At 45.2% G+C, this 24999-nt stretch overlaps 1 protein-coding gene across 1 annotated transcript in view; it reads right to left on the minus strand.

Moving 5' to 3' along the window:
- The window catches only part of ABHD2 (abhydrolase domain containing 2, acylglycerol lipase), a 50196-nt gene extending 25587 nt beyond the window's left edge, over positions 1-24609 (minus strand). The window contains exons 1-3 of the mRNA XM_066635794.1: positions 24507-24609; positions 10013-10094; positions 8115-8316 (exon numbers count right to left, since the gene is read on the minus strand). Coding sequence (XP_066491891.1) covers positions 8115-8308 — 194 coding nt within the window. The 5' untranslated portion in view covers positions 8309-8316; positions 10013-10094; positions 24507-24609. The remainder of the gene's footprint in view (positions 1-8114; positions 8317-10012; positions 10095-24506) is intronic.
- Positions 24610-24999: the final 390 nt, after the last annotated feature.

A 24999-nucleotide genomic window follows, 5' to 3' on the forward strand; every position in this document is an offset into this window, starting at 1 on the left:
CCCTTCACAGCCTCTCTAACTTGGCTGGTTAGCCATGCGGGCACTCTCCTGGATTTAGTGGAACCCTTCTTTCTTTGCGGTATACACCTCTGCTGGGCCTCTATTACTGTTGTTTTAAGCAGCCTCCATGCACTCTGGAGAGACTGGACTCTTTTTACCCTCCCTTTCAGCCTCCTTCTAACCAGCCTCCTCATTTGAGGGAAGTCCGCCCGTCGGAAGTCAAGGGTTTTTGTTAGAGATTTGCCTGGTATTCCTCCCCCAACGTGCACGTCAAAACGGATCGCAGCATGATCACTGTTCCCCAATGGCTCAGTAACGTTTACATCTCTAACCAGGTCCTGCGTACCACACAAAATTAAATCCAGAGTCACCTGTCCTCTGGTGGGCTCCATGACTAGCTGCTCTAAGCCACAGTCATTTAGCACGTCAAGAAATCCGGTTTCCTTATCGTGACCAGAACACAAATTGACCCAGTCAATATGAGGATAATTGAAGTCCCCCATGATTACAACCCTGTCCTTCCTTGTCACCTCCCTGATCTGTTTCCTCATTTCAAGGTCCCCATCAGATTTCTGGTCTGGAGGACGATAGCACACCCCCAGTATTACATCGCTGCTCAAGCCTGGTAATTTAACCCACAGAGATTCTACGGTGGAGTCGGACCCACCTTCAATCTCTACTTTGCTGGATTCTATCCCTTCCTTAACATAAAGGGCCACCCCACCTCCAACACGCCCCTGCCTGTCCCTCCTGTAGAGTTTATAGCCCGGGATTGCGGTATCCCACTGATTCTCCGCATTCCACCAGGTTTCCGTTATGCCCACTATGTCAATATTTTCCCTTGTCACCAGACATTCCAGTTCTCCCACCTTTGCTCGTAGACTTCGGGCATTCGCATAAAAGCAATTATACACGGAATGCCCCAGGATGGGCTGCTTATTCGCTCCTTTGTCCCCGCATCCTCTCATTGTGCCAAACTGTCTATCACATCCCATATCCCTACCTTTCCCAATTTCTTCTCCTACCCTGCCTTTGTCTTGTTGTTCTCTAACCTCCCCATCCTCATCCCATAGGGGATCCCTTACGGACTCTGGCTCCAGATTTTGCCTCGAGGTTGACTCCTGAAGCCTTTTCCATAACTGGATGTAGCCACAAGGCAGTGGAGGTTTGGGATCAGAGTCTTCCTTCTCTCAGATGAGCTGCCTTCCCAGGCTAACGTGTCCCAACTACCCGGTAGCTGTTTAGTCGCCTCTTACGACAAGTACAGCAAACTGAGGGCCTATTCTTATCCCCAGCCCCCAGGGGAATGAGTAAATATGCATAGGCTTATACTACTAATTTCTTAGAGAATGAGAGATTTATATAGTCATCCATAATCAGATTAGGAACTGACAGAACTTGGCAGAAACCCAGCAAATATGTAGCGTGAAGGACCTAAGGTTGTGCCTGCCTCCAGAATTTTAAGCATTTTAACCTAACTTTTCTAGAATGCAATGTTCTCCACCAGCAAGAAAACATTTGCCTCTTCAGCATGGCATAACACAGAGTGAATCTGAGGTTCACAGATTCAACTGTACCTTGAAGCAAGCACTGGCCATGAACACCAATGTTATCATCCCGCTAAGACCCATAACCTTGTGCTAATACCCAATATTGGGTATTTGCCTAGAGCTCTTGGTGCTTTGGTTCCAACACTGAGACTCCTGCACACCACATTTCTGATTCAACTCATGCCCAGTTGAAAGAGCTAACTGCTCAGGACATAAGACAGATCAGTTAAAAATGTTGCTACGTATGGTAGAGACATAGATGACAACTGAACCACAGATAGCTGATAGAATGATTTTAATGGGCCAATGGCTGAAAAAGAAGATCCAAGGTTAAATGACAGCTCAAGTCATCTACAATGCTATGTGTTCAAAAGGATTATTCACTATGTGGACAAAGCTTTCTCTCAAAGAGAAACAGGACTTATGTAACAAGGGCAGGAACTAACTTATTGTTCTCACCAATCACAGAGGTGAGACATTTGTAAATCTTAAAAGCATTTCAGTACCTTCTACACTTCCTTTACCATGTAAAGCAATTGGCAACCTAGTGGGGAAAAAAACCTAACATGCAGTTCTTCCATGTTCTGGTTCATTATTTTTCTCACACCAAGAATTTGTTTATATTGCACCTTTCCAATGTTTAAAGTTGCTCTGTGCTGGGGAGTGAAATGCAAAAACAGTGCAAAGTTGTACCGAAGAGGTATACAATGCTGTCTGGAAGATAATTAACTATTTTTATTCATACAAGTGTCACTGGGGAGCGGTTTATCGGCTGTGAGCAATTTCTGCTCAATACAAAGTCCTTTTCTCAACCAAGTCAAACAAGCAATATCCTTTGTTCCAGACCAAGGGTCACCTGTGCTTCTGCACCATAATATTCACATCCAACGGCCTTTCACATCCAACTGCCTCACAGTAAAATCTAACTCGGCAAGAATGCTGATCAGGTTGAATGTACTAAAACTCAACACTTTTCGTAACTGGACATGTATTATTGTTGTTGTTGGCAACCTTCAGTCTCAAAAGACTATGGTATCGCGCTCTGAAAGGTGGTCCTGGAACAGCGTCTAGTGTGGCTGAAAAGGCCAATCCGGGAGTGACAATCCCTTCCACACTGGGAGCAAGTGCAGTCTGTCCCTGGTCTGTCTCCCTGGCTATGGGCCTTCCTTCTTTGCCTCTTTGCCTCAGTCTGTTGGCCAAGTGTCTCTTCAAACTGGGAAAGGCCATGCTGCACAGCCTGCCTCCAAGCGGGCCGCTCAGAGGTCAGGGTTTCCTACTTGTTGAGGTCCACTCCTAAGGCCTTCAGATCCCTCCTGAAGAATAATAAAACTGTTAGAAATGACCAATGTTTTTCAGGTGAGCAATAAGAACTTTCTGCTATATTTCCCCAATAGATTGTTTCTGTCCTCACTGTTTTCATTGCCTAATCAAGGTGTTTTATGCACACCTGTAGGAAACTCTTCTTGCTTTGGCACTATGTTTTGCCTAATACAGTGGCGTCACTAGGGGGTGCATGGGTGCGGCCTGCACCAGGTGATGCGCACAGGGGAGTGACACTACTAGTGACCAAAATTGCTAAAAACGCAATTTGTAGGAATAAAACCATCATGTTATACACCATTCGATGCGTAATTTACAGCAGAATGCAATAAAACAAACCATTCTGAAATATCTCTATCCTATCAAAAGGTATGGCCAAAAACCAGCGGAGGTAGGATGATGGTACATCACCACACCCACTAGCCAAGTTGTTGTCCCTCCCAGTGCATGGAAGGAGGTCCCATGCACTGTGGGGATGACACGCCGGCCTCCTGCACTGGGTAATGCAAACCATAGTGACACTACTGCCGAATGCATTCCTCTGGCAGTTAATATATGATGAAGCTTCTCAAGATCTCCTACACAGGCACATGTTACAGAGTTCTATATTCACCTGGGAATTCCAACTTCAGTTGTGTTCCAACTAAAAGCACAAGCAGGGCTAACATGTCTTCCAAAATTCTAAGAACTCCAATTCACAGAACTCTGAATGCTGAACTCAAAAGTGAGTAAGCAAAGACCATTTTAGATACTACTTTAATGTAGCATGCAAAAAACTCAGCTTGGCAGATTAAAGTATTTTATCAAAGCTTAACTATTGTTCTGTGTTGCCCACAGCAAAGGCATTTAAACATTTATCTTGTGCTGTTTGCAATTCTATAACAGTAAAAGAAATTTTTTAAACTCACTACATTATGCGTGTTCACTACTGACTGATCCTGGGCAAGCAGAACAGATAATGTAAATACTGGTCAAGTGGAAAGATCTTTCCACATGAAGTGACACAACTTCAGTTATACTCTGCTTATATGTCATTATTACATCCTCCTTTTTAAAACCTTGCAAGACAAACTAATAGACTAGAGAGTACAAGTTGACCTGTCCATGTATTTTCACCTTCTGCTTCCAATAGTCCTTTAAAAACCACAGATCAAGTTAGAAGAAGCATGAAAAATCCTTTAAGTCCCAATAAGGTCTTTTGAATTCCATGCAAAGTACAGCAATTAAAATTCCATGTACTTTGCACTTAACTGTAAACTAGCTGTAAAAAGAACAACTAAAAGAACAGTTCTTCATTAAAAGAAACATTTGCAGGTTTAGTGTTGTAGAAACAGGAAAGTCCAGAGGACATTATTAAGGGTGCAATTCTAAACACACATACCTAAGAAAAAGCCCCAATGAATTCAATGGGATGTGCTTCTGTGGCGATGTGCATGGGAGTGGGCTGCAAGAATATTCCTATGCTTATTTTCAGTCAAAAAATGAAGACATTTAGCAAGGCTAAACAAGCTAAATAAAAAATATTCCTTGTCCCAAAAACAACTCACAGTGCAATCCTAACCTGCACTGGTACAGCCAGGCCACATGGTCCATGCTGTACTATCCAATGCAGGTTAGTAGAAGGCTGGTGGTCACCTCGAGGTATAGGGATACTTCCCCCTTACCCTGTGTTAACACTACAGCCTACCTTATGGGGCTACTTGGATCTGCGCCAGCTATTTAGCCTGTGTAGGGCTCTGAGGCCTGAGAGTGGGGTTTAGTATATGGTGCACACTGCTGCCACCAATCACACACCCCTGGGCCTGACCCTCCCCTGTTCTGCCCTCTCCTGTCCAAAATGCCACCCTCCCACCCTCTCTCACCCCCTGCACAATCTTACCTGCTCCAGCCAGCGCAGGGACTGGATCTGGTGCAGATGCACACCAGCCTACTGTTGTGCTAGTGTGGTTGGCTCTCAAGTCAACACAAACATGCCTTATGGCATGTTGGCAACACTCAGGAACTGGTGCAGAGGGCCTGCACCAATGCAACACAACAACAGGATTGGGCTGTCAGTCTTAAAGACAAGCAGAACACACAACAGTAAACCACTAGAAAAAAAAATCACCATGCTAGGGTGAACAGGAAGTACTTTTTTTGAAGGAAAAGGAGCAACTGAAGGAACAGCTGATCTCCCCAGCTAAACATAAGAGGACCAACACTTTACAAAAAGTACTTCTTTGCCCAGCCAGCAGAGGAGATTGAGGGGAGGTGGAAAGAAGGAAGGGGCACACAGAAACTAAGACAATAAGCCATTTAATAAATAAAAGTGAAACAGCTGTGTGCCATTTAATGACAGGGATGCAGATCAGCATCCCTGTCATCAAGCAGGGTTTGATGTAATGCAAAACCTCTGAAGAAGTTCCACTCCCCTCACCTCCAGAGGCTTTCCTGGACCTCTGCGAGACTCAGAAAAGCTTCCAAAGTGAGGGGAGCAGAGCTCCCCTCACCTTTGGAGGCTAGGGGAAGGGGTGCAACTATATAACCAGTGGCAGCTGTCACATGTGACCCGTCACTGGCTGGAAGGTCGTTAAGGGGCACACACCTGCACAACAAGGCTCAAATAGACAGGAAGGAGAGAGGATGACGAGCAAGAGGCAGGGAGAAAGAGGAAACAAGGTTTTTCCCGCACAAAATTATGACAAGTATTGGGCTGTACAGCAAATCCAGAAGTCGGCAGTCAGGTTTCATTCAACAGCTCTCTCAGATTACTTCTTTTTGCCACTGCAGTAGATTGTATTCCAACAGGTTCTGAAGGAGATGATGTACAGTGCAAACAAAACCTTTTCGATGTTGCTGAAGCATGACAGTTCAATTATTAAGCAGCAACTAACTTCAGTCAAATTATTAGCAGATGCTCAAACGCTGATCATTGATAAGTATGAAGCAATGATGAAAAGGGTACAAAATTAATGCTCCAGAAGGATGTTGCTGCTCAGATTAGTAAAAAAATATACAAAATTTAAAATTAAAATAGCTCTTACAGTATTTTCCTAGCACTGCAGTTCAGACTAGGTTTCTGAAGAGCATTTACAGTCTTATGAACAGAAATGGTGCCTACAAAATGCTAACATGAAGGTTTTACAACCAGATTTTAAGATCAACAGTTTCAGCATCAGTACTATTAGCACAAAAAGATGCCAAATTGATTTCAGAGTTTGTCAAATCCTGTGGTTGGTGGCACGGCTCTGTGCCACCAAGCATAGTCGCAAACGTGCCATAAGGCTCCCTTATGGCCGGTGCTGGGCCAGCACGGGGCGGTCACCCAGGTTCTGCGGCTTGGCAGTCTCCCGGACAGCCTGGCTGCAGAACGGCAGGTGGGGGCGGGGAGCAGGCATTCCGGGGGGAGGCCAGCGGGGACGGAGAGAAGGCGGGCGGCATGACGGGGAGGTGTGACACGGGGAGGGGGGCGGGCTGGAGACATGCCTGGGTGAGGGAAGGGAGGTGGATCTGCGGACCTCCGCTCTGCAGGATCCAGGGCGCTTGTGGAGGGCTGCGCGCCCTACACAAGCGCCTTTTCCTTACCCCTGACCTTTTGGTCAGTGGTAAAGTGAGTAGCCAGCTGTCTGAGGTATCTTCAAGTAACTTTGTAAATGAAGCATATTGACTCTCCAAATACAAGTGGGGCCTCAGTATCTACAGGGAATTCGTTCTCGGACCCCCCGCAGATACAGAAAATCGCGGATAATCAAATCTGCACTCTGGACACCTCCAGATGGCTTTCTGAAGACTGCAGAGGCAATGTATGTCTGCCTGCTGCCTCTGCGGTCTTCCAAATGGCCATCAGGCTAAAAAAGTGCTACTTTCAGTTTCCCAAGGGAAACCAGAAGGGACTTTTTTATGCCATATAAGGCATTCTGAGGCCCGGGGGATCCCTTTCCTTCTGTGCTTCTGTACAGGTCTCCAGCTCTGCTGGATCAGGCCAAGGCACATTTAGTCCTGTTTCCCACTGTGGCCAGTCAGGTGCAAACCCACGAGCAGGATATAATGGCATGCCTGTGTCCTGCTGTTGCTCTCCCCCTCCAACTGTTAGTCAAAGACCTACTGCCTCTGAACCTTAAGGTAGACTAGTACACCAAGTAGCCTTGTAGTTGTGGGCTAAGCAACAGGAAGATTAAAAAAATTCAGGCAGTTTTGAGTCAAACATCATGGAATTTTATACTACCCTCATATAAGTGATGGGTAAAATTTTTGGGTTTGAAATTATTTGAAAATGACTTACCATAAGTTATTCGGAGGCAGCAGCAAAAAACCAAAAAGAAAACAAAGGAGCCATTTTATCTTCTCTAAACAGAAAAGGAGATGAAGGTGCTTATGGGAGTTGTAGGCTTTGTCAGTATAATGCTGAACTTCCATAGCAGCACTCCTCATACGGACTAGAATTCCCATAAGTGTCTTCACTTTTCTTCTCCAAACAAGAAGAAGCTAAAATGGCTACCTTTTTTTTTTTCCTGCTTTCTGTTGCTGCCTCAGAACAATTACTGGCAAGTAAAATTACTTCTTTTTTCCCATCCTCTGCATCCTGCTTCTCAGTCCCACCCCCACCTCACCAAGCAGCTGCTCTTAGAAGTTGCATTTATTGTATTAAACCATGTATAAGTCAACCCATGTTTTCAGGGTTAATGTACACAAGTATATACGGCATTTGCTTTGCCTAACAAGCAGAAGTCACAATTCTTTCAACTGTGAGTGATTCACTCATCTTTGTGCAGTAACTGCAGACTCCAGTAGATTGTTTTGATTAATTAATGCCTGGGAATCAAACACATACATCTCAAACACTTTTGAACCATTTCAAGTAATGTGGTTTGACAAGATTTTCTGAGATAGAAAGTTATTGCAAATGGCACTGCCTCACCAGACATAACCAAACTAGGCCTTCCCACATGTGACTTGGCAGCAAACCCAGGTGTGCCAGTGAATGCAGGCTGGATAGGGACTAGCAATCAATTCTCTATTCAACATACTTGTACGATACATGCATTTCCAAACATGTTCCATCCTCACTTTTCAGGGTAGTCTAAATTATGCAACTGTGAAGCAGATTCTTAAATTTTAACACGAAAAATAAAGTTAGCAGTAGAATGAAAAAGGAACAAATCTCTGCACTTACCATACTTTTTAGCTTCAGCATAAAATCTTTCTATGCATGCAAACTTAAAATTATAAACACATGTAAAATCATTTAATATATCCACCACTCACTCTTTGGTCAGAAGAGGGCATGACTTGATCAGGAAGCGGGACAAAGGAGTGTCTTGGAAAAGGAGCTCAGGAGGGGCAGTTGGACTCTTCAGATTCAGGCAGCGTACAATAATGTAGAGAACAGCAGCTACAGCAGCCAACTTCACCCCATCAAACACTGCCGGCAGCTCAGGGGTTTCCATTATGCCATTCATCTTGAAATCTAAGAAAAATAAAGCTCAGAAGCTATTTCAACATGCTAAAGTACTCTTATAATGAAGTACAGTCACCTTTTATTAAGCATAGTTTTAGAAATGCTTTTATGTACAATACCATTCATAAAAAAAGATCAACTTGGGGCATGCTCAGATTATCCATTCTAAAGACTGTAACTATATACCCAAAGAAGCTCTGGATTCTAAAGCAGAACACTTGGAGGATCGAAGCATTTTGAAGAAAAATCACACCCAACCCCCACCCACACCCAAAAGTACAAGCATCCCCCATATCCACAGGGAAATAGGTTCCAGCTGCTACTGCAGATAACAGCAAACCCTACAAAAAAGCAGATCACACAAATGACTTATCTGTTTCTGACTGAGGTCCTTCTGTTGCTGTCTCCTGTGTCCTGCAGTCTGCAAATGCTAACAGGAAGCGGGTTAACCATCACATTGTTTTCAACCCTTCAACCCTCTTCCTACTAGCACTTCCTGTTTCCAGTGCAGAGACAGTGAGACACAGGAGATAGCAATAGGAGGGTTGCAATTAGAGACAGATAAGTCATTTAAGTGATGGGGAATTTGTAAACCATGCATAAATGAAACCATGGAAATGGAAACCATGGAAGCAGGGGGCTGCCTGTCTTATAAGTTCAAGTCAAATACTTTCCTGTTCAAAAGATGTTGGGTGTCTATAAATGATTCCGAAGTCACCAATATGGGTGAACAAGAAAGAGGAACAATTCTTGTGCCAATTCTAAATGGAAAGTCGACTGTAACAAGATGCAAGAACATAAAGTCCAATTAAGTAAAAAAAAAGCTGTCAAAGAAGTGGAAAACAATACATAGGAACATGCACACACAAACCCATGCCCCACAAAAAAATTTTTTTACTGAAGACACAGAGATTGACATCTTAGGAGAGATTGATGGAGTACCCTGTGACAGAGGCATTCTGTGACATGAACCACAGGAGGCAACTATGAAAACTAAATATTAACAAGCATGTCATTGACTACTAACTAGAAGTGAAATTGGTTACTGTAGTTTCTCTTGTTTTTAAGCCTCAGGATTTTCCCAGAATTTGTTACCTGCGACAAAATATCAATTGCTCAAAGGAAAACTCTAGTGAGAACCCAGAGAACTAAGATGGGACATGATCTGTTTCACCAAGGCATCAGGCTTAGGTTCAAAATTCACAACTAAGAACATAAAGAACAATTTTTTCCCCAAAATTCTGCCAAAAGGTTAATACTTAACATTGACATACCAATGTTCTGCTACAATTTTGGGATCAGGATTGTACTTATACAGTGGGCCCATTATATTTACACAGTGGGATCCGTTCCAGAACCCCCCGCCCCCAGATACTGAATTCTGCAGATAATAAAATCTGCCCTCCAAAGGTCGTGTGGGGCCTACAGACCTTCTCAGAAGACCTCCTGAACGTGACTGAAAGGCACTTCTGGTTGCATCATTGAGGTCTCCAAGGTCCTCCAGCTGTAGGCTCTGTGTCTATAGTTGTTCAAATTTGCAGATGCCAAGTCTGTGGATAAGGGGGGCCTACTGTACATATTTCTATTTCACTGCAAGATTGTTAGCCTGGAAACCTAGGCAATAGTGTTTGGCAACAGTTTGCAGAATATTCAGGGTCATTCTTGGTGCCTCCCTCAAATAATGCATTCCAGACATGAAACTCACCTCTGAAGGATGCCACTTATTCTTAAATACAGGAAACTTGGGAATCTTCTAAGTAAATTATGTTGCCAAAATCACAGTTCGCCTATTAAAAACACATACAGGGTATATAAGATCATTGCTGCAAATAAAAGTAACAACACAAGTCACAGGCATTTCACAGAATACAAAGTTCATCTGCAATACAAAGGAGAGCCTGCTTCATACACATGAACGGAGGCTACCCGAGGCCACCTGCAATACAAAGTAGAGCCTGCTTCATACACATATATGGAGGCCACCTGAAACTGCATCCACCCAGTGGCTGCTCCATTGGAAGAGCCAATTGTATGCATTGGGTTCACTGCATGAAGCCGTAGCCACTACAGTCTTCACATCACTAGAAAATACTCTTGATGACCATTGGAAGTGTAGAAAAATATGCATAACAGTACACAGCTGCCACTACATGGGCTGGTTCCCATAGATTCATATATTCCCCAAAGCCAACAACAGGTGACATAGTCAGTAATTCTATTGCCACAACAGGTATCATGGAGGGCGAGCCCAAGACCTCCTCATACTTGAGGTAGCATGACAAATAATGATTATGCACCAACCTCTGCTCCTCCCGTTCTCTAAAACCTTCAATGGCAACACTAGGATTTGCGTTACCCAGCACAGGAGGCCAGTACGTCACCCCATGCAGTGGGTGGGGCAACATCCCAGGTGGTGGGCATGGTGATATGCCATCGTCCCATCCCCACTGTTTTTTTGGCTATACCTTTTGATAGAACAAAGATATTTCAATGCAGTTAGTTTCATTGCATTTTGCATGAAATTATGCATTGATTGATATATAACATGATGGTATTACTTTACAGCTTGCTGGGCTTGCCAGAGGCTGCTCTCCAGAGGCAGTTTCTGGAAGGGACCATCAGGCCCAGCTGGGGAGACTGGCTGGGGGGTGGAGTCTGCAGGCCTGCCTGATTGCTCTCCTCCCCTCTCCCCAGGTACTTTACAGCTTGCTGGGCTTGCCAGAGGCGCGAGCCGAAGGGCAAGAGCCAAAGGGCTCTTGGCCTGGGGCTCGTGCCCGGAAGATCAGGTGCCCTCTCCGTCAGCGGACCAACTAGCAGCAGTCGGATACCCTCCCCGTCGGTGGAGGCAGGGGAGAGAGGAGCAACAATTGTTTTTACAGCAGAGGATCCGCCTGCAGGCCAGTCTCAGAAGGCGGGCCTCGCCACATGTGTGTGCTCTCAGGAGGGAGCTCAGGGGAAGGGAAGGGTGCCACTATCAAGAGAGTGACGGGCCAGGGGAGATATGGCGGTGGGGGTCGGACAGGCCATTACAGGAGAAGGAGAGTTAATCACAGGCAGATCATCTCCCCTTCTGGTCCCTCCCCCAATTCTCGGATGCCTGGTGGTCTTGGCGGTGAGTCCCTGGATCTGAAGCTGCTACTTTTGAATGCCAGGTCGGTGAATAATAAGACCTGTATCATCCAGGATTTGATTCTGGATGAGAAAGCCGACCTGGTATGCATTACGGAGACCTGGTTGGACGTGGAGGGAGGCGTTAGTCTCTCTGAACTTTGTCCACCAGGCTTCCAGGTGTTGCAGCAGCCAAGATTGCAGGGACGGGGAGGGGGAGTTGCAATGGTCTATTGTGAGTCCATCTCCCTCACCAGGTGCCCTGTCCAGCAGTTTGCTGGGTTCGAGTGCCTGCATGTTGTGTTGAGAGGGCCGGACAGGATTGGGATTCTGTTGGTGTACCGCCCGCCCTGCTGCCCAACAGTCTCCCTGCCTGAGCTGACTGGGGTGATCTCGGGGGTGGCATTGAAGGCCCCCCGCCTGTTAGTGCTGGGGGACTTCAATGTTCATGCCGAGGCTCCTGTGGTAGGTGCAGCTCAGGATTTCATGGCTGCCATGACAACCATGGGCCTGTCCCAGAAGATCTTGGCCCCGACACATAATGCAGGACACGTGCTGGACCTGGTGTTTACAGCTGGGCACGGGGGCAGTGATCTGGACGTAGAGGAGATCAAGATCACTCCGTTGTCATGGACAGATCACTTCCTGGTAAGGTTTAGGCTGGTTGCGACTTCCTACCTCCGCAGAGGCGGGGGACCGTTTTCTATGGTCCGCCCCCCGGAGGCTAATGGATCCTGAAAGTTTCCTGAGGGCTCTGGGGGATTTTCCCACTGCCGAGACTGGCACCTCATCTGAGGCCCTGGTTGACCTCTGGAATGGGGAAATGTCCAGGGCAGTGGATGAGATTGCTCCGGAGCGACCTCTGCCACATCGCAGACTCGGAGCGGCTCCTTGGTTCACTGAGGAGCTGCGAATGATGAAGCGGCAGGGCAGGCGTCTAGAGTGATGGTGGCAGAAAACTCGTGATGAATCCGATCGGACACGGAGTAGAGCTCATTACAGAGCCTACTCCGTGGCGTTGGTAGCAGCGATGAAATCATTCTTCTCTGCTACCATTGCGTCTGCTGATAGCCGTCCGGCAGAGCTGTTCCGTGTGGTGCGGGGCCTCCTCCATCAGGCCCCGCCAGTGGACCAGGAGGAATACACGGTCAGCCGCTGTGACGTGTTTGCGCAACATTTTGCAGATAAAATCGATCGTATTCGTCACGACTTGGATGCCACATTGACAATGTCTGATGATGTCCCCCTGGCAACTGCTTGTCCAGTGTTGTGGGATTCTTTTCAGCTTGTGCAGCCTGAGGATGTGGACGGACTCCTTTGGAGTGTGAGGCCGTCTGCCTGCCTGTTTGACCCTTGCCCAGCTTGGCTGATAAGAGCTGCCCGGGGTGGACTGGCTGAGTGGACGGGGAGGGTGGTCAACTCTTCTTTGGGGGAGGGGACATTGCCGCTTGCTTTGAAGCGGGCGGTGGTTCGCCCCCTCCTGAAGAAGCCCTCCCTGGATTCCACTGTGTTGAACAACTATCGGTCAGTCTCCAACATCCCGTTTCTGGGCAAGGTAATTGAGCGGGTGGTGGCGGCCCAACTCCAGAGGGTCTTGGATGAAGCGGATTATCTGGATCCTTTTCAATCTGGTTTCAGGCCGGGCTTTGGGACGGAAACTGCCTTGGTCGCCTTGGTGGATGACCTACGCCGGGGACTGGACAGGGGAAGTGCGTCCCTGTTGGTCCTGCTGGACCTCTCAGCGGCTTTCGATACCATCGACCATGGTATCCTTCTGGTCCGATTGGCCGAGTTGGGAGTTGGAGGCACTGTTTTGCGGTGGTTCCGCTCCTACTTGGAAGGTCGGTCCCAGATGGTGGTGCTGGGGGATGCCTGTTCGACACCCTGGCCATTGAGGTGCGGGGTGCCGCAGGGCTCAATTCTGTCCCCCATGCTATTTAATATCTACATGAAACCGCTGGGAGAGGTCATCCGGGGGTTTGGAGTGGGATGTCATCAATATGCTGATGACACCCAGCTTTATCTCTCCTTTCCTCCAGACTCCAGGGTGGCAGTTGAGGGCCTGGAGCGCTGTCTGGAAGCAGTGAGGATCTGGATGGGGGCTAACAAGCTGAAATTAAATCCGGATAAGACAGAGGCTCTCCTGGTTTGGAAATCCTCGATGCAGGTGCTGGATTATCAGCTTGCTCTGAATGGGGCTGCACTCCCTCTGAAGGAGCAGGTCCGCAGCTTGGGGGTCCACCTGGACTCGCAGCTGCTCCTGGATTCCCAGGTGGCGGCTGTGGCTAGGGGGGCCTTTGCTCAGCTTCGGCTGGTGCGCCAGCTGCGTCCGTACTTGGATCGTGCAGACCTGGCCACGGTGATCCATGCTACGGTGACATCAAGGTTAGATTATTGTAACGCGCTTTATGTGGGGCTGCCCCTGAAGACAGTTCGGAAACTGCAATTAGTGCAGAATGCGGCGGCCCGTGTGGTCACTGGAGCTAGGCAGTTTGAATCTGTCAGCCCGCTTCTCCGGGGGCTACATTGGCTGCCCATTCGTTTCTGGGCCCAATTCAAGGTGCTGGTTTTGACCTTTAAAGCCCTATACTGCTCTGGGCCAGGTTATCTTAGAGATCGCCTACTCCCGTACAATCCGGCTCGTCCTCTCAGGTCATCAGAGAAGGCCTTTTTACAAGTGCCGCCGCCTAAGGAGGTACGTGGGGCGGCGGCAAGAAATAGGGCCTTCTCAGTAGTGGCACCAACGTTGTGGAACTCCCTTCCCCTTGACTTGAGAATGGCTCCCTCCCTCGAGACCTTTCGGCGAGGCCTGAAGACCTTGTTGTTTAACCAAGCCTTCTGACGTTATGGCCTTTTTAACATCTTTTATATATCTTTTAGTTGCTTTTTTACAGGCCCGATTCCTCTAAGAACTGCTGTTTTATGCTCTTTTATTCTGACTCTTCTGACTACTGTTTTTATGGGTTCTGCTAATGTGTTTTTTAATATGTTTTTATCTGTTTGTGAAATTATGTTTTAATCTGTTTTATATGTTAGCCGCCCTGGGTCCCTTTTTGGGAGAAGGGCGGGATAAAAATAAAGTTTTATTATTATTATTATTATTATTATTATTAACAATGATTTTAGTGATTTTGGTCACTAGTGGTGTAACACTCCCCCCCTCCCCCCGGTTGTCAACTTCCTAACATCTTATTGCAGCAGTTCTCAAACTTTTAGCAACGGGACCCACTTTTTAGACTGACAATCTGTCCAGGACCTACCAGAGGTGATATCATGGCCAGAAGTGACATCATCAAGCAAATTAAAATAAATTATAAATAATTAAATTAAAGTAAAACAAATAATTTAATAAGGGGAAGCCAGCCCTGTTCTACCAAGTGAATTTTCTCTGAAGCCTGCCTGTAATACTCCCCCTGGCAAAAAAAATCAGTAAGATTTTTAGCCCTACCCAGTGCCCAGTTCAATTTAAGATCTTGTTTAAACCCACTGTCAGGTTCCACCTGGCTTTACAAGTTTAAAAAAAGAAAGAAGTTCACCTTACCAGTTGAAGCCTCTTTTTTTTATCCTTTCTAGTGTGGAGCATGGGGGGGCTGCCTTCTGGAGCATTTGTTGAGCTCCAGTTCCATCAGATCTGGATCATTCTGGTGGCCTTGCATTCCCCTTTGCCTGACCTGACTACAAGCCAAGAAACGTTTGCTTATGCACGAATAAACATGACTGTGTGGCTTAGTTTCGCTTTCCATAGGGCTCAATACATACACCTGCTTAGAGAGGGGGACCTCCTTTTGGGGGGGGGGGCTGCACTCATTGGATCAGGACCATTCCGGTGTCATTGCATTCATCTCAGCCTTCCCTTTCCGATGAACAAAGGCAAGTTCATCTACTCGCGCATAAACACACAATACTGCTCAGTTTCACTTCCTATAGGGCTCCATGCATTTTTTGTTTTCCGGTTTTTTGCCAGTAACTTTTGATAGAAAGGTGATATTTCACTTTGGTTTCTTTCATTACATTCTGCTAGAAATTCCGCATTCAACGGTATACAAAATGATGGTATTATTCCTAACTGCCGCAATTTTAGCATGTCACCCCCCAGTGCACATCATCTGGTACAGCCCACACCCCCCGCACCCCCTAGTGACGCCACTGAAAACCTGAGCTCAGCATTCTTCTCCCCTCCACATTTCCTTTTCTTCTCTGTCCCCTTACTCTTTTCCCAATACAGGAAGCAGAAGGAGAAGCAAATGGAGTGAGCACTAGACAAAGAAGAGTACCCCATCTACTGCCTAATACAACAGCCTCATTTGGCCTCACAGATGGGCCCACCCTGGTATTACGGTACATTGGTTTTACTATATTACTTGTCCAAAGTATTAAGTCTGCCTGAGTCAAAAGCAAGCCAATTTAACAAAGAAAAATGCACCTTTGTACCAAAAACCTCTAGGAAGTTGTTCAAAGCAAGTCCATCGTGCAAGGGAAATATTTGCATAGCTCAATAATAGCTATCCTGATACATTATCTGACTGTACTGGCTGTAATGACATTTTATCAAAGGCTGGTCAACAGCAAGAGTTCACATTAGATTATAACTATCGCTAACAGTTAACTAGAATATACTACACAAAATATCTCCTACGATGAAGATGCCTGAAATGAGAGCCACTATATTATAAAGCCAATGGTGGGCAAAGCCATGGGGGAAAAGGGCCACAATGCTACAAGGAAGAGAGTCAGAAATTTACTCTTTTTTAGAGTTTAAAAGCAGGCAGTGATAGCACTAGAGTTGTTTGGTATAAACTAAAGTATATAATAACTGTCAAGGGAAGACAGGAGCCTGCTACACCACGCAGGACTGTCTGAGGTATACAACTGTGACTTTAGCAACCTATGTGCCGAGACAGAGATGGATATGTCGGCAAAAACTAAAGCAGCCAAGATCTAGATGAGCTTATTCAAATTCTGATAAAGATTGTGACACTTACAGAAAATATGAAGAAATATGTAGGGGTGTTTGTATAACTTTAAGAGGAAATGGTATATGAACCCATGCCTCACCTACACAGTTGGCAATAAAAGACAGGAAACAGTGCGCCTCCCTTCCTTGTTAACAAAGCAAAGAAGCTCACGAGTATTGAATACATACTCTACATTCCTCATGTATGTTGCCCACACAAGATGCCTGGCAGGAAAAGGCCTACACCAATGCAACATGACAATAGGATTGGGCTGTCAGTCTTAAAAACAAATTTGTAATGATCACATTTATGTAACATTCTTTTCCTTTTACATAACATAAAAAATAAATCATAAAAAAGAATGAGAACCTGTCAAAGACTACAAAGACACCAGAGCTAAGGCCAAAGCTCTGTCCAGTGTAAAACAGATTGCACTTGTAAAGAATCCAAATGGAGAAGTTGGAAATCACTAAGGTAAAATGAGATTAAGCCCAGGTTCCATCTATAAATATCCTACAGTCTAGGAGCAGACCAGAGAGGAAGTCGTTTACTACAGGTGACTAAGCTTAGAAAAATTTTAGAGCCAGTCTTTAGTACATCCAAGTCACAAGTATAGGAAAACAAAAAGAAGCAAGAAAACCGTGATCTCAAAAAGTCCTATACAATACTCTGCTGTACTTTTCACCCAGCTCAGAAAACAATACTTATAAAATGCCCAACAGTCTCTTTCCACTCATTGCCCTTTTAAAGAGAAGCAATCTTACTCAAAGAGTTGGAATTTGAGCCTACAGCTGTTCTCTGCACAACTATAAGAGCTGCTACTCAGAACAGAGTTCACACATCTTACTGTTCAGGGTGTAACCCTCTTATTCAGGCATTATCACTGGTCAAGTACACCAGAATTCAGAAATATAATTTCTTGGTGTACAGTCCATACTTATTAAAGAACTTATTAAATAACGAACTTAAGAGCTTATTAAAGAACTTCCTCCAACAATACAATGAGATGCATAAGAATCTTTATTTACAGTTCATACAATAAGAACAAGAGGAACAAAGGTTTTGTTTTTTTTAATCTTGGTTAATTTTGATTAATTACAACCTCTTGGCATTTTGGTTAATTACAACCTCACTGATCCCTTCACAAATCATTTTCTCAGTGTCCCTATATCAGTGGTTCCCAACCTTTAGAAGTTTGTGGACCACACAGGCAATATTTGGAACTGTCATGGACCACATGCTGCTGCAGGTGGTCTGGTCTCCATCCTCTCTTGTGGTCATCTCCCAAGCACTTCCCCATGGACTATCAAAAAGGATGGAGAATGGACCACCCACAGCTGACACTTGGGTATGGGCAGTCCGTTCTTTTGCCCTCTTTGGTGGTGCAAAGGAGATTGCTTGCTCAGCAACACACTGGAAATGATCAACAGTGATTTTTTTCCCTGAGACTTTGTAGACCACTTCTTAGGGTCTCATGGACAACAGGTTGGGAACCAGTACCCTATATAAAGTGAGGATTCGCACATCCTCCAATTGGGTTGTTGTCAAAGAAAGAAACAAGCACAAAACTCGTATTATGAAATCCTAAACCTATAAGTCCTATACCTATAAGTATAGGTAAAAGAGCAAAACTACGATAAAAAGATTGTTCTGAATTTTTTAGATTAAGCAAGCTGGAACATCTATATCGGCAAAATCAAAAATACAGATCACAAGCCACCAATCAGGTGAAAGATTAATCAACAAAAGTATCTATATGCCAAGGAGAACAACAGAAATTCCACAATCCACTCTCCAAAGTTTTTGGGAGGCTGCTTCAGAAAGGTGCACATTCCATTTTACAAGTTCTAGAAATTATATCCTGCTTCAAACTGAAGAGTGTTGCCTACACATTTCTAAACAATCTTGACCATGGAGCAGGATATTTTCATTTCTTACATCATCCCTCTCATGAAATAATGCATGAAAATATCCTAAGGACCAAATCAGATATAACAAACACATATTTTTCTTCTTTGTTAAAAGACAGAAATCAGCAGCTCCACAGACCTCCATGTTTTGGAAGATCAACAAAGTGGCTGCACTTGTTATTTAACTTCTCCAGAAGTGGCAATTTAGACAAGGTAAACAGCAAGCAAGGAAAGGGTTAAAACATTCCCCAGAAGGCCTCTCCCTAATGCTCAAGCACCAATCTTGAGCTACTAATTCTCTTCCTCCCCCCCCCCACTGCCAAGTCATTTGTTATATTTTTACTACATCTTACATACAACAGGACACACTGAGCTACCACTGAGATTACCACCATTAAACTCCAGATCAAACTGTACCATTAAACTACATACCAGATCAAAGCATAGAGATTATAATACTCAAAACCAAGCATCTGATCTTGGTAAGTTTAAGTTAACTATTCCATTACTTTGGCTAGCTAAACAGACATGGTATTCTCAGATGTCTTAGCACAAAACACATCAAGTAAACCCCAGAAAATACCAAACCAGTGTTTTAGGCAACATAACACACAACTAGTTCCAAGTTAATGACAACTACTACTCAATAACTAGAAAGGAATTGCTTAGATTCAAAATTCCCTTTTAAATTATCCAGTATAAGCCCTGGCTGGCTTATTACAACAGATGACTCAAAGTTAATGGAAAAATTCCAGAGCCATGATAGTTCAAACTGGCATCAGTATATATCTTCAGATCATTTTGTATCCTAAGGCACAGACTGACAAAAGATAGAATTAAAAATGGTAGTCATTCCACGTGCAGTCACAAGAGTTCTCATCAGGTTGGTGATGTGGCTTCATAATTATTACATAATCAGCAAAAATGACAGAAAACAAAGCAGTAAAAGGAACTTCAAGGATAGCCAGATTCAACACTATACAGAGAAGAATTCAGTAGATTGAGGGATCTTCTATTCTTTCAACATACAAATATTTCTTTCCTGAGCTTTCTCTTCTAGTTGGGGTGCTCAAGACAGTCAACAAGGTAGTTAAAATCAAAATACGAAGATAATACTGCAAGATACTACAAGAGTACTTGTAGTGCTACTCCTGCAAGGCTGCTTCAGCAGAGCCAATGAGATGCTCTGTTCACAAATATTCATATTTGTATAATCTTGCATCTCCCTCCACACAGACAGATCCATTCCACTAAAAAGTTTAACAGACACACTGTTCATCTTACTACTAGGGCATTAAGCTCCAAAGAGCTAATTTAGGAGCATCCAATGTTTTGGGCATGCCATAAAGGTTTTTTATTATTATTATTTTATGCAAAAACCACCCTCCTAACCATAATGCTATATGAAACTGCTTTGAAAGTGTCCACAGTTTCAAGTTTGTCATTTATCTACAGCCAAAATCTTTACAGTATATAAAGCAAGTTCATGCTCATAGCTGGAAGAAGCTTTTTTTATCTCAGAGAAGTGAAAGTCCTCTTTACAATCATTATGCCCAAACTCAGGAAATAACTCATCAGACACTTAATGAATCTATATTTCCTAATGAAACCAGAATATTTTCAACCAGCCTTTCAGTTTTAAAGCTTCATACAATACTACTGGAATGCTTAGATGACTCAGTATCCCTGAGATATGAAGCTTGCCTTTCCTTGAACTGTACTGAAGGGGAAAAAATATTTTACTTTAAAGGTACACTTGACCCAAACACTTTATATTCAAGGTGGTCGTACTTTGCCATGAAAATGAAATAACCATATACAATGCAATTTAAAAGAGAAAGGGAAAAGAGAAAACATGATACATTAATAATGATGATGCAAGAACTGGTATTAAAGAGAGGGGGAAAGACCAATGAAGACAAGTGTCCAGTACAATGCCAGAGATTTTTTTAATGGTTAGCTCCATTTAAAAAGACAATTATCTTATAAACAGCAGTTATGACTAAGGTTATACAACTACAGTCTAAAAGAAAGAGATGCACATCCAAGCCCTATTCAATAAAACAGGTTCTGCCATGGGACTCAGTACAATGGAAATGTTAAAAGAAAACAGATTTTTTTGTGACCAGAACAGACAAGATACAAGCTACATATGCCTACAATCCTTCAGCTAATATTTCAGGAACATAATCAGCTACAGAAAAGTAACAATGCAACTACACTGAACAGATTTCAAACAGCCTATACCATTATGAAATTTTACCTGAAAGTTTAGACTGACTCCAGTAGAATACTGACCAGCAAAGGCAACAAGGCTACAATTATAAATTAGACACCACCTCTACAAAAGAAAAACCTACTAAGGAGGTATTATATGAAGTAGACAAATGTGTTGACAGACACAGCTCTGCTGGTAGCCTTTGTCACTACATCCCTGCTCCCTGCTTTTCTATTTGAATATGTCACCTGTTCAGAGCATAAGAATATTACTGGGTGACAAGCACTGCAAAGAATTTAATTTCTGGATACAATCATACAATACATACCATTCAGGATCCTTAAGAGACAAAATGTGATTTACATACATTTCATCTCTCAGGGCAAAATTACCAAGAAAAAAGCAATAAAAGGAGATCTAAAACAGGATGCAGAAACACAGTACATACAGCTGTAACCCTATTCGAACAAGCTACCAAAGTAATTCTCTGCTCACTTCTCAAAAAAAAAAATTACTGTACACATTTTGAAAATCATGGTGTTGTTACCTGATGAAAGCTTTTTATTTGGCCAAACATTCGATTTAATTATGTTAGTCCTCCTACTGTGAACCTCTGCTTTCTGCTGCCTAGCTGATTGTTATTTGGATTCCAATTTAGATGTTAGATTAGATGGTTATATTTTGTAAGCTGCCTCTGGGGCCCCTTTTGGGGCTGAAAGGTACAAATAATTAGTCACATGCTGAAAGGTATTTTGAGGTAACGGTAGTCAGAACAACAGAATGTTGTAGCAGCAGGAAGAAAAAATGCCCAGTTTTGGACTTGCACATGGCTGGTATAAAGTTACTTAGGAAGTGAATTCTCCTGTGATACACAGCCTAAAATGACACTGAAGAATCAAAATACGTAATAGAGGATACTGGAGTAACAAAGTTATAAGGAACCATTAAAGACTAAGAATGAGAAGAATATAACTGTACAAGAATGAGAAGATATATCTAAGCATTAGCCCATTTCTGCCCAGCCCACAAGTATACACATTTTATCCCTGCTGTGTAAATGCAACATTGGGCAGAAATGGTTTAAGACATGCATTTGCATAAAGAAGATAGTGACAAAAGTCAAAGAAATTCTGAAGCAACAGCCTGGAGGAACACCATCTTGCAGTTTGGATATGATCTCTCCAGAAAATGGGGAAAGATCATACAACAAAAAGGAGATCACAACCACCAATCAATAAATAAGGGGAAGTATTTAATAAGCATCATTAAGCAACAGCAGGATGTGAAGGGGAAAAAAGGCAAAAATTGCAGCAAGGCCCAAAACCATAAGCTACTCCATAAAATACCTAGAAGACCTAGAGATAGGGTTACCAGATACAAATGAGGACAGATTGCCTATATCTTTAACCATTGTATAGAAGTGGGAATTTCAGCAGGTGCAGCTCAACATGAAAGGGTTTAAAAAAAAAAAACTGTGCCTGCCAAAATTCCCTCTTCTATACCAAGATTATGGTAACCCTACCTAGAGATGAATGTTATGGGCATGCAGATGTACTATGAACAATGGGAACGCACCCCCCTACATAAAATGCATGTACTTGTTTGCAAAACCCCTTTTGAAATAAAAACAAGGGAGGTAGTTTGAGAAAGAAAAAAGGGGGAGAAAGTAGCAACAGGAGAACACTGTAATAAAATGTTATGGGGTTTTTGTATGTGCAGAAGACCCCATAGAATAGTGTTTCACAAACTGTGGGTCGCAAGAACATGAGAACAGCCCCACTGGATCAGGCCATAGGCCCATCTAGTCCAGCTTCCTGTATCTCACAGCAGCCCACCAAATGCCCCAGGGAGCACACAAGATAACAAGAGACCTGCATCCTGGTGTCCTCCCTTGCATCTGGGATTCTGACAGAGCCCATTTCTAAAATCAGGAGGTTGCACATACACATCATGGAGGGTCGGCACCCTCCAGTGGGTCATGAACCAATTTTTGGTGGGTCACAAAAAGTTTTTTAAACATTAAAAGAAGAAAACTTTTGCAAACACCCTTGCCCAGTTTGCAGAAGAAAACTGTTAGCTGGAATGCTAACCTGTGGTGCAAAGTAACCTCCATACCTCCCAAATTAAAATGTCACATTTTCTGATGTCATTGGCATGTTTTAGACTATATTTGAACCCAGTTTCAACCTTTTTTCTGGCCTGGAAGCCCCTAACTGCACATCTCCTTCTCCAGTTCAGTCTTCTGGGTATCCTGGAATGACTGTAAAAAGGTTTTTTGGGGAGGGACCATCCTTGAACTCCAATTCTAGGAGAGATTAGCAAATGTCTACACCAGGGGTGCTCAATAGGTGGATCACGATCTACCGGTAGATCGCGAGGCAAAATGAGTAGATCGCGGAGTGCCGACCCCCCCCTTCAGGTGCCTCTGGGAGGAAATGCCGGGAGTAAGGCCCATTGTACTCAATGGGGCTTACTCCCAGGTAAGTGTGGCTAGGATTGCAGCCTCACAGCCTAATCCTAGGCATGTCTACTCAGGAGTAAGTCCTGTTATACTCAGTGGGGCTCAAGGTACACCAACATACATTGTACACATAAATGTTATATGTTATGATGGCGCGAACATTGTAAAAAAAACTCTGGTAGATCTCCGGGCCTTGCTGGGTTTCAAAGTAGCTCTCGAGCCAAAAAAGTGTGAGCACCCCTGGTCTACACACACTATAGGTAAAGTCTAGAGCAGCCTCGGGAGCACAGAACCCCGATTATTATTATTATGAATGATGAATTATTAATAATATTTCTTTCTACATCTCTCTCTTTTCTTAGACTAGTGTAGGGGTGCCCAAACCCTGGCCCTGGGCCACTTGCGGCCCTCAAGGCCTCTCTATGCGGCCCTCAGGGAGCCCCTAGTCTCCAATGAGCCTCTGGCCCTCCAGAGATTTGTTGGAGCCCACACTGGCCCAACACAACTGCTCTCAGCATGAGGGCAACTGTTTGGCCTCTCGAGTGAGCTGTGGGATGAGGGCTCCCTCCACTGCTTGTTGTTTCACATCTGTGATGCAGCTGCAACAGCAAAGGAAAGGGCAGCCTTGCTTTGTGCAAGGCCTTTTATAGGCCTTGAGCTATTGCAAGACCTTCATTCATTCATATAAGCTCATCTTTAATATATTCATTTATGTAAATTCATTCAAATTTGAAATGTATGTTAATTCGGCCCCCGACATGGTGTCAGAGAGATGATGTGGCCCTCCTGCCAAAAACTTTGGACACCCCTGGTAGTGGGTCAAGATAGATTTTAAGAGTGGGCTCCCCTGCTAAAATATTTGGGAAGCTCTGCCATAGAAAATAAAGCGGAAGGGGATTGAAAATGGAAAAGGGTGCAGAGTAGCAGCAAGGACCAGAAAGTAGCCCCCCCCCATTTCTACTCAATGGATAGACTATTCTGGAGGAGAAAGAGAGGACAGATCAGGACTGACGACACACAACCTCACACTGTTATCGATTGTGGGGTTTACAGGCGATGGCTGAGGCTCACCAGCCTTCTTCTTCATCTGTGACCCCCCCCCCCTTCCCAAGAGGCAGGTGACCGGACCTGCCACCATCCCTCCCTGCTCAAGGGCGAGGCGGGGCGGTGACCCCCAATGTTAGGGAGTGGCATCTGCCATTTTGAGGAGTTCCTCAGGTTCTCCCCCCCCTCCCAACAGCCATCCCCATCCCTGAGGATCCTAATGGTCTCTCCCTCCCCTGGGAGTGCCAACGGTCACCCCCTCCCCCCAACCAAGTGGCCCAACGGTCACCCTCCCCCCAACCCCTGAGAGACCCTTCGGTCTCCCCCATCTGAGGGTCCCAATGGTAAACCCTTCCCCACCCTCGCGGGTCCCAACGGGCTCCCCTCCCCCGCTCCTGAGAGCCCCAAGAGCCCCCCCGCGCCTGAGGGTCCCAACCCTATCAGCCCCCTTGAAGGTGCCCACGGTCTCCCCCCACCCGCGAGGGCGCCAGCGGTCTCCTCACCTGCGCAGGCCCGGCCGGGCACTCCTGACAGCTACTCCCATCGGAGATGCGGCGGACACGCAGCCGCCCTGTGCCTGCGCCGCCCCCCAGCCGCCAACTGCCGCTGCTCCGCCGCCGCTCCTCGCACTCCTGGCGGCGCCGCCCCGCCGTCCTATTGGCCGCCGCGCACGCCACTCCCCGCCCCCGAAGGCAGCGGGCGGCGGTGATTGGAAGCCGGGCTCGCCTCAGCAGAGAAGAGCTCGGAGGTTGTCAGGGCGGCGGCGTCGCGCGGTCGCTGCTGCTGTCGCCGCCGCCCCGCAGCGGCAGGCCGGCCAAGGGCGAAGCGGCCGCCCATTGGCTCTTTGTGACGCAGTTGGGCGGGGTCCCGAGGCGCCATTGGCCGCGGGGGGTGTCGGTCAGCAGGGGGCGGAGTCGCCGCCGCCGCCGTGACTCGTGCCGGACTCTGAGCTGAGGGGGAATGGGCGGGAAGGGGGCGGTCACGTGGCGGGGCACG

The sequence above is a fragment of the Tiliqua scincoides genome, chromosome 8, assembly GCF_035046505.1.
Source record: "Tiliqua scincoides isolate rTilSci1 chromosome 8, rTilSci1.hap2, whole genome shotgun sequence".
In the NCBI taxonomy this organism is placed as follows: Eukaryota; Metazoa; Chordata; class Lepidosauria; order Squamata; family Scincidae; genus Tiliqua; species Tiliqua scincoides.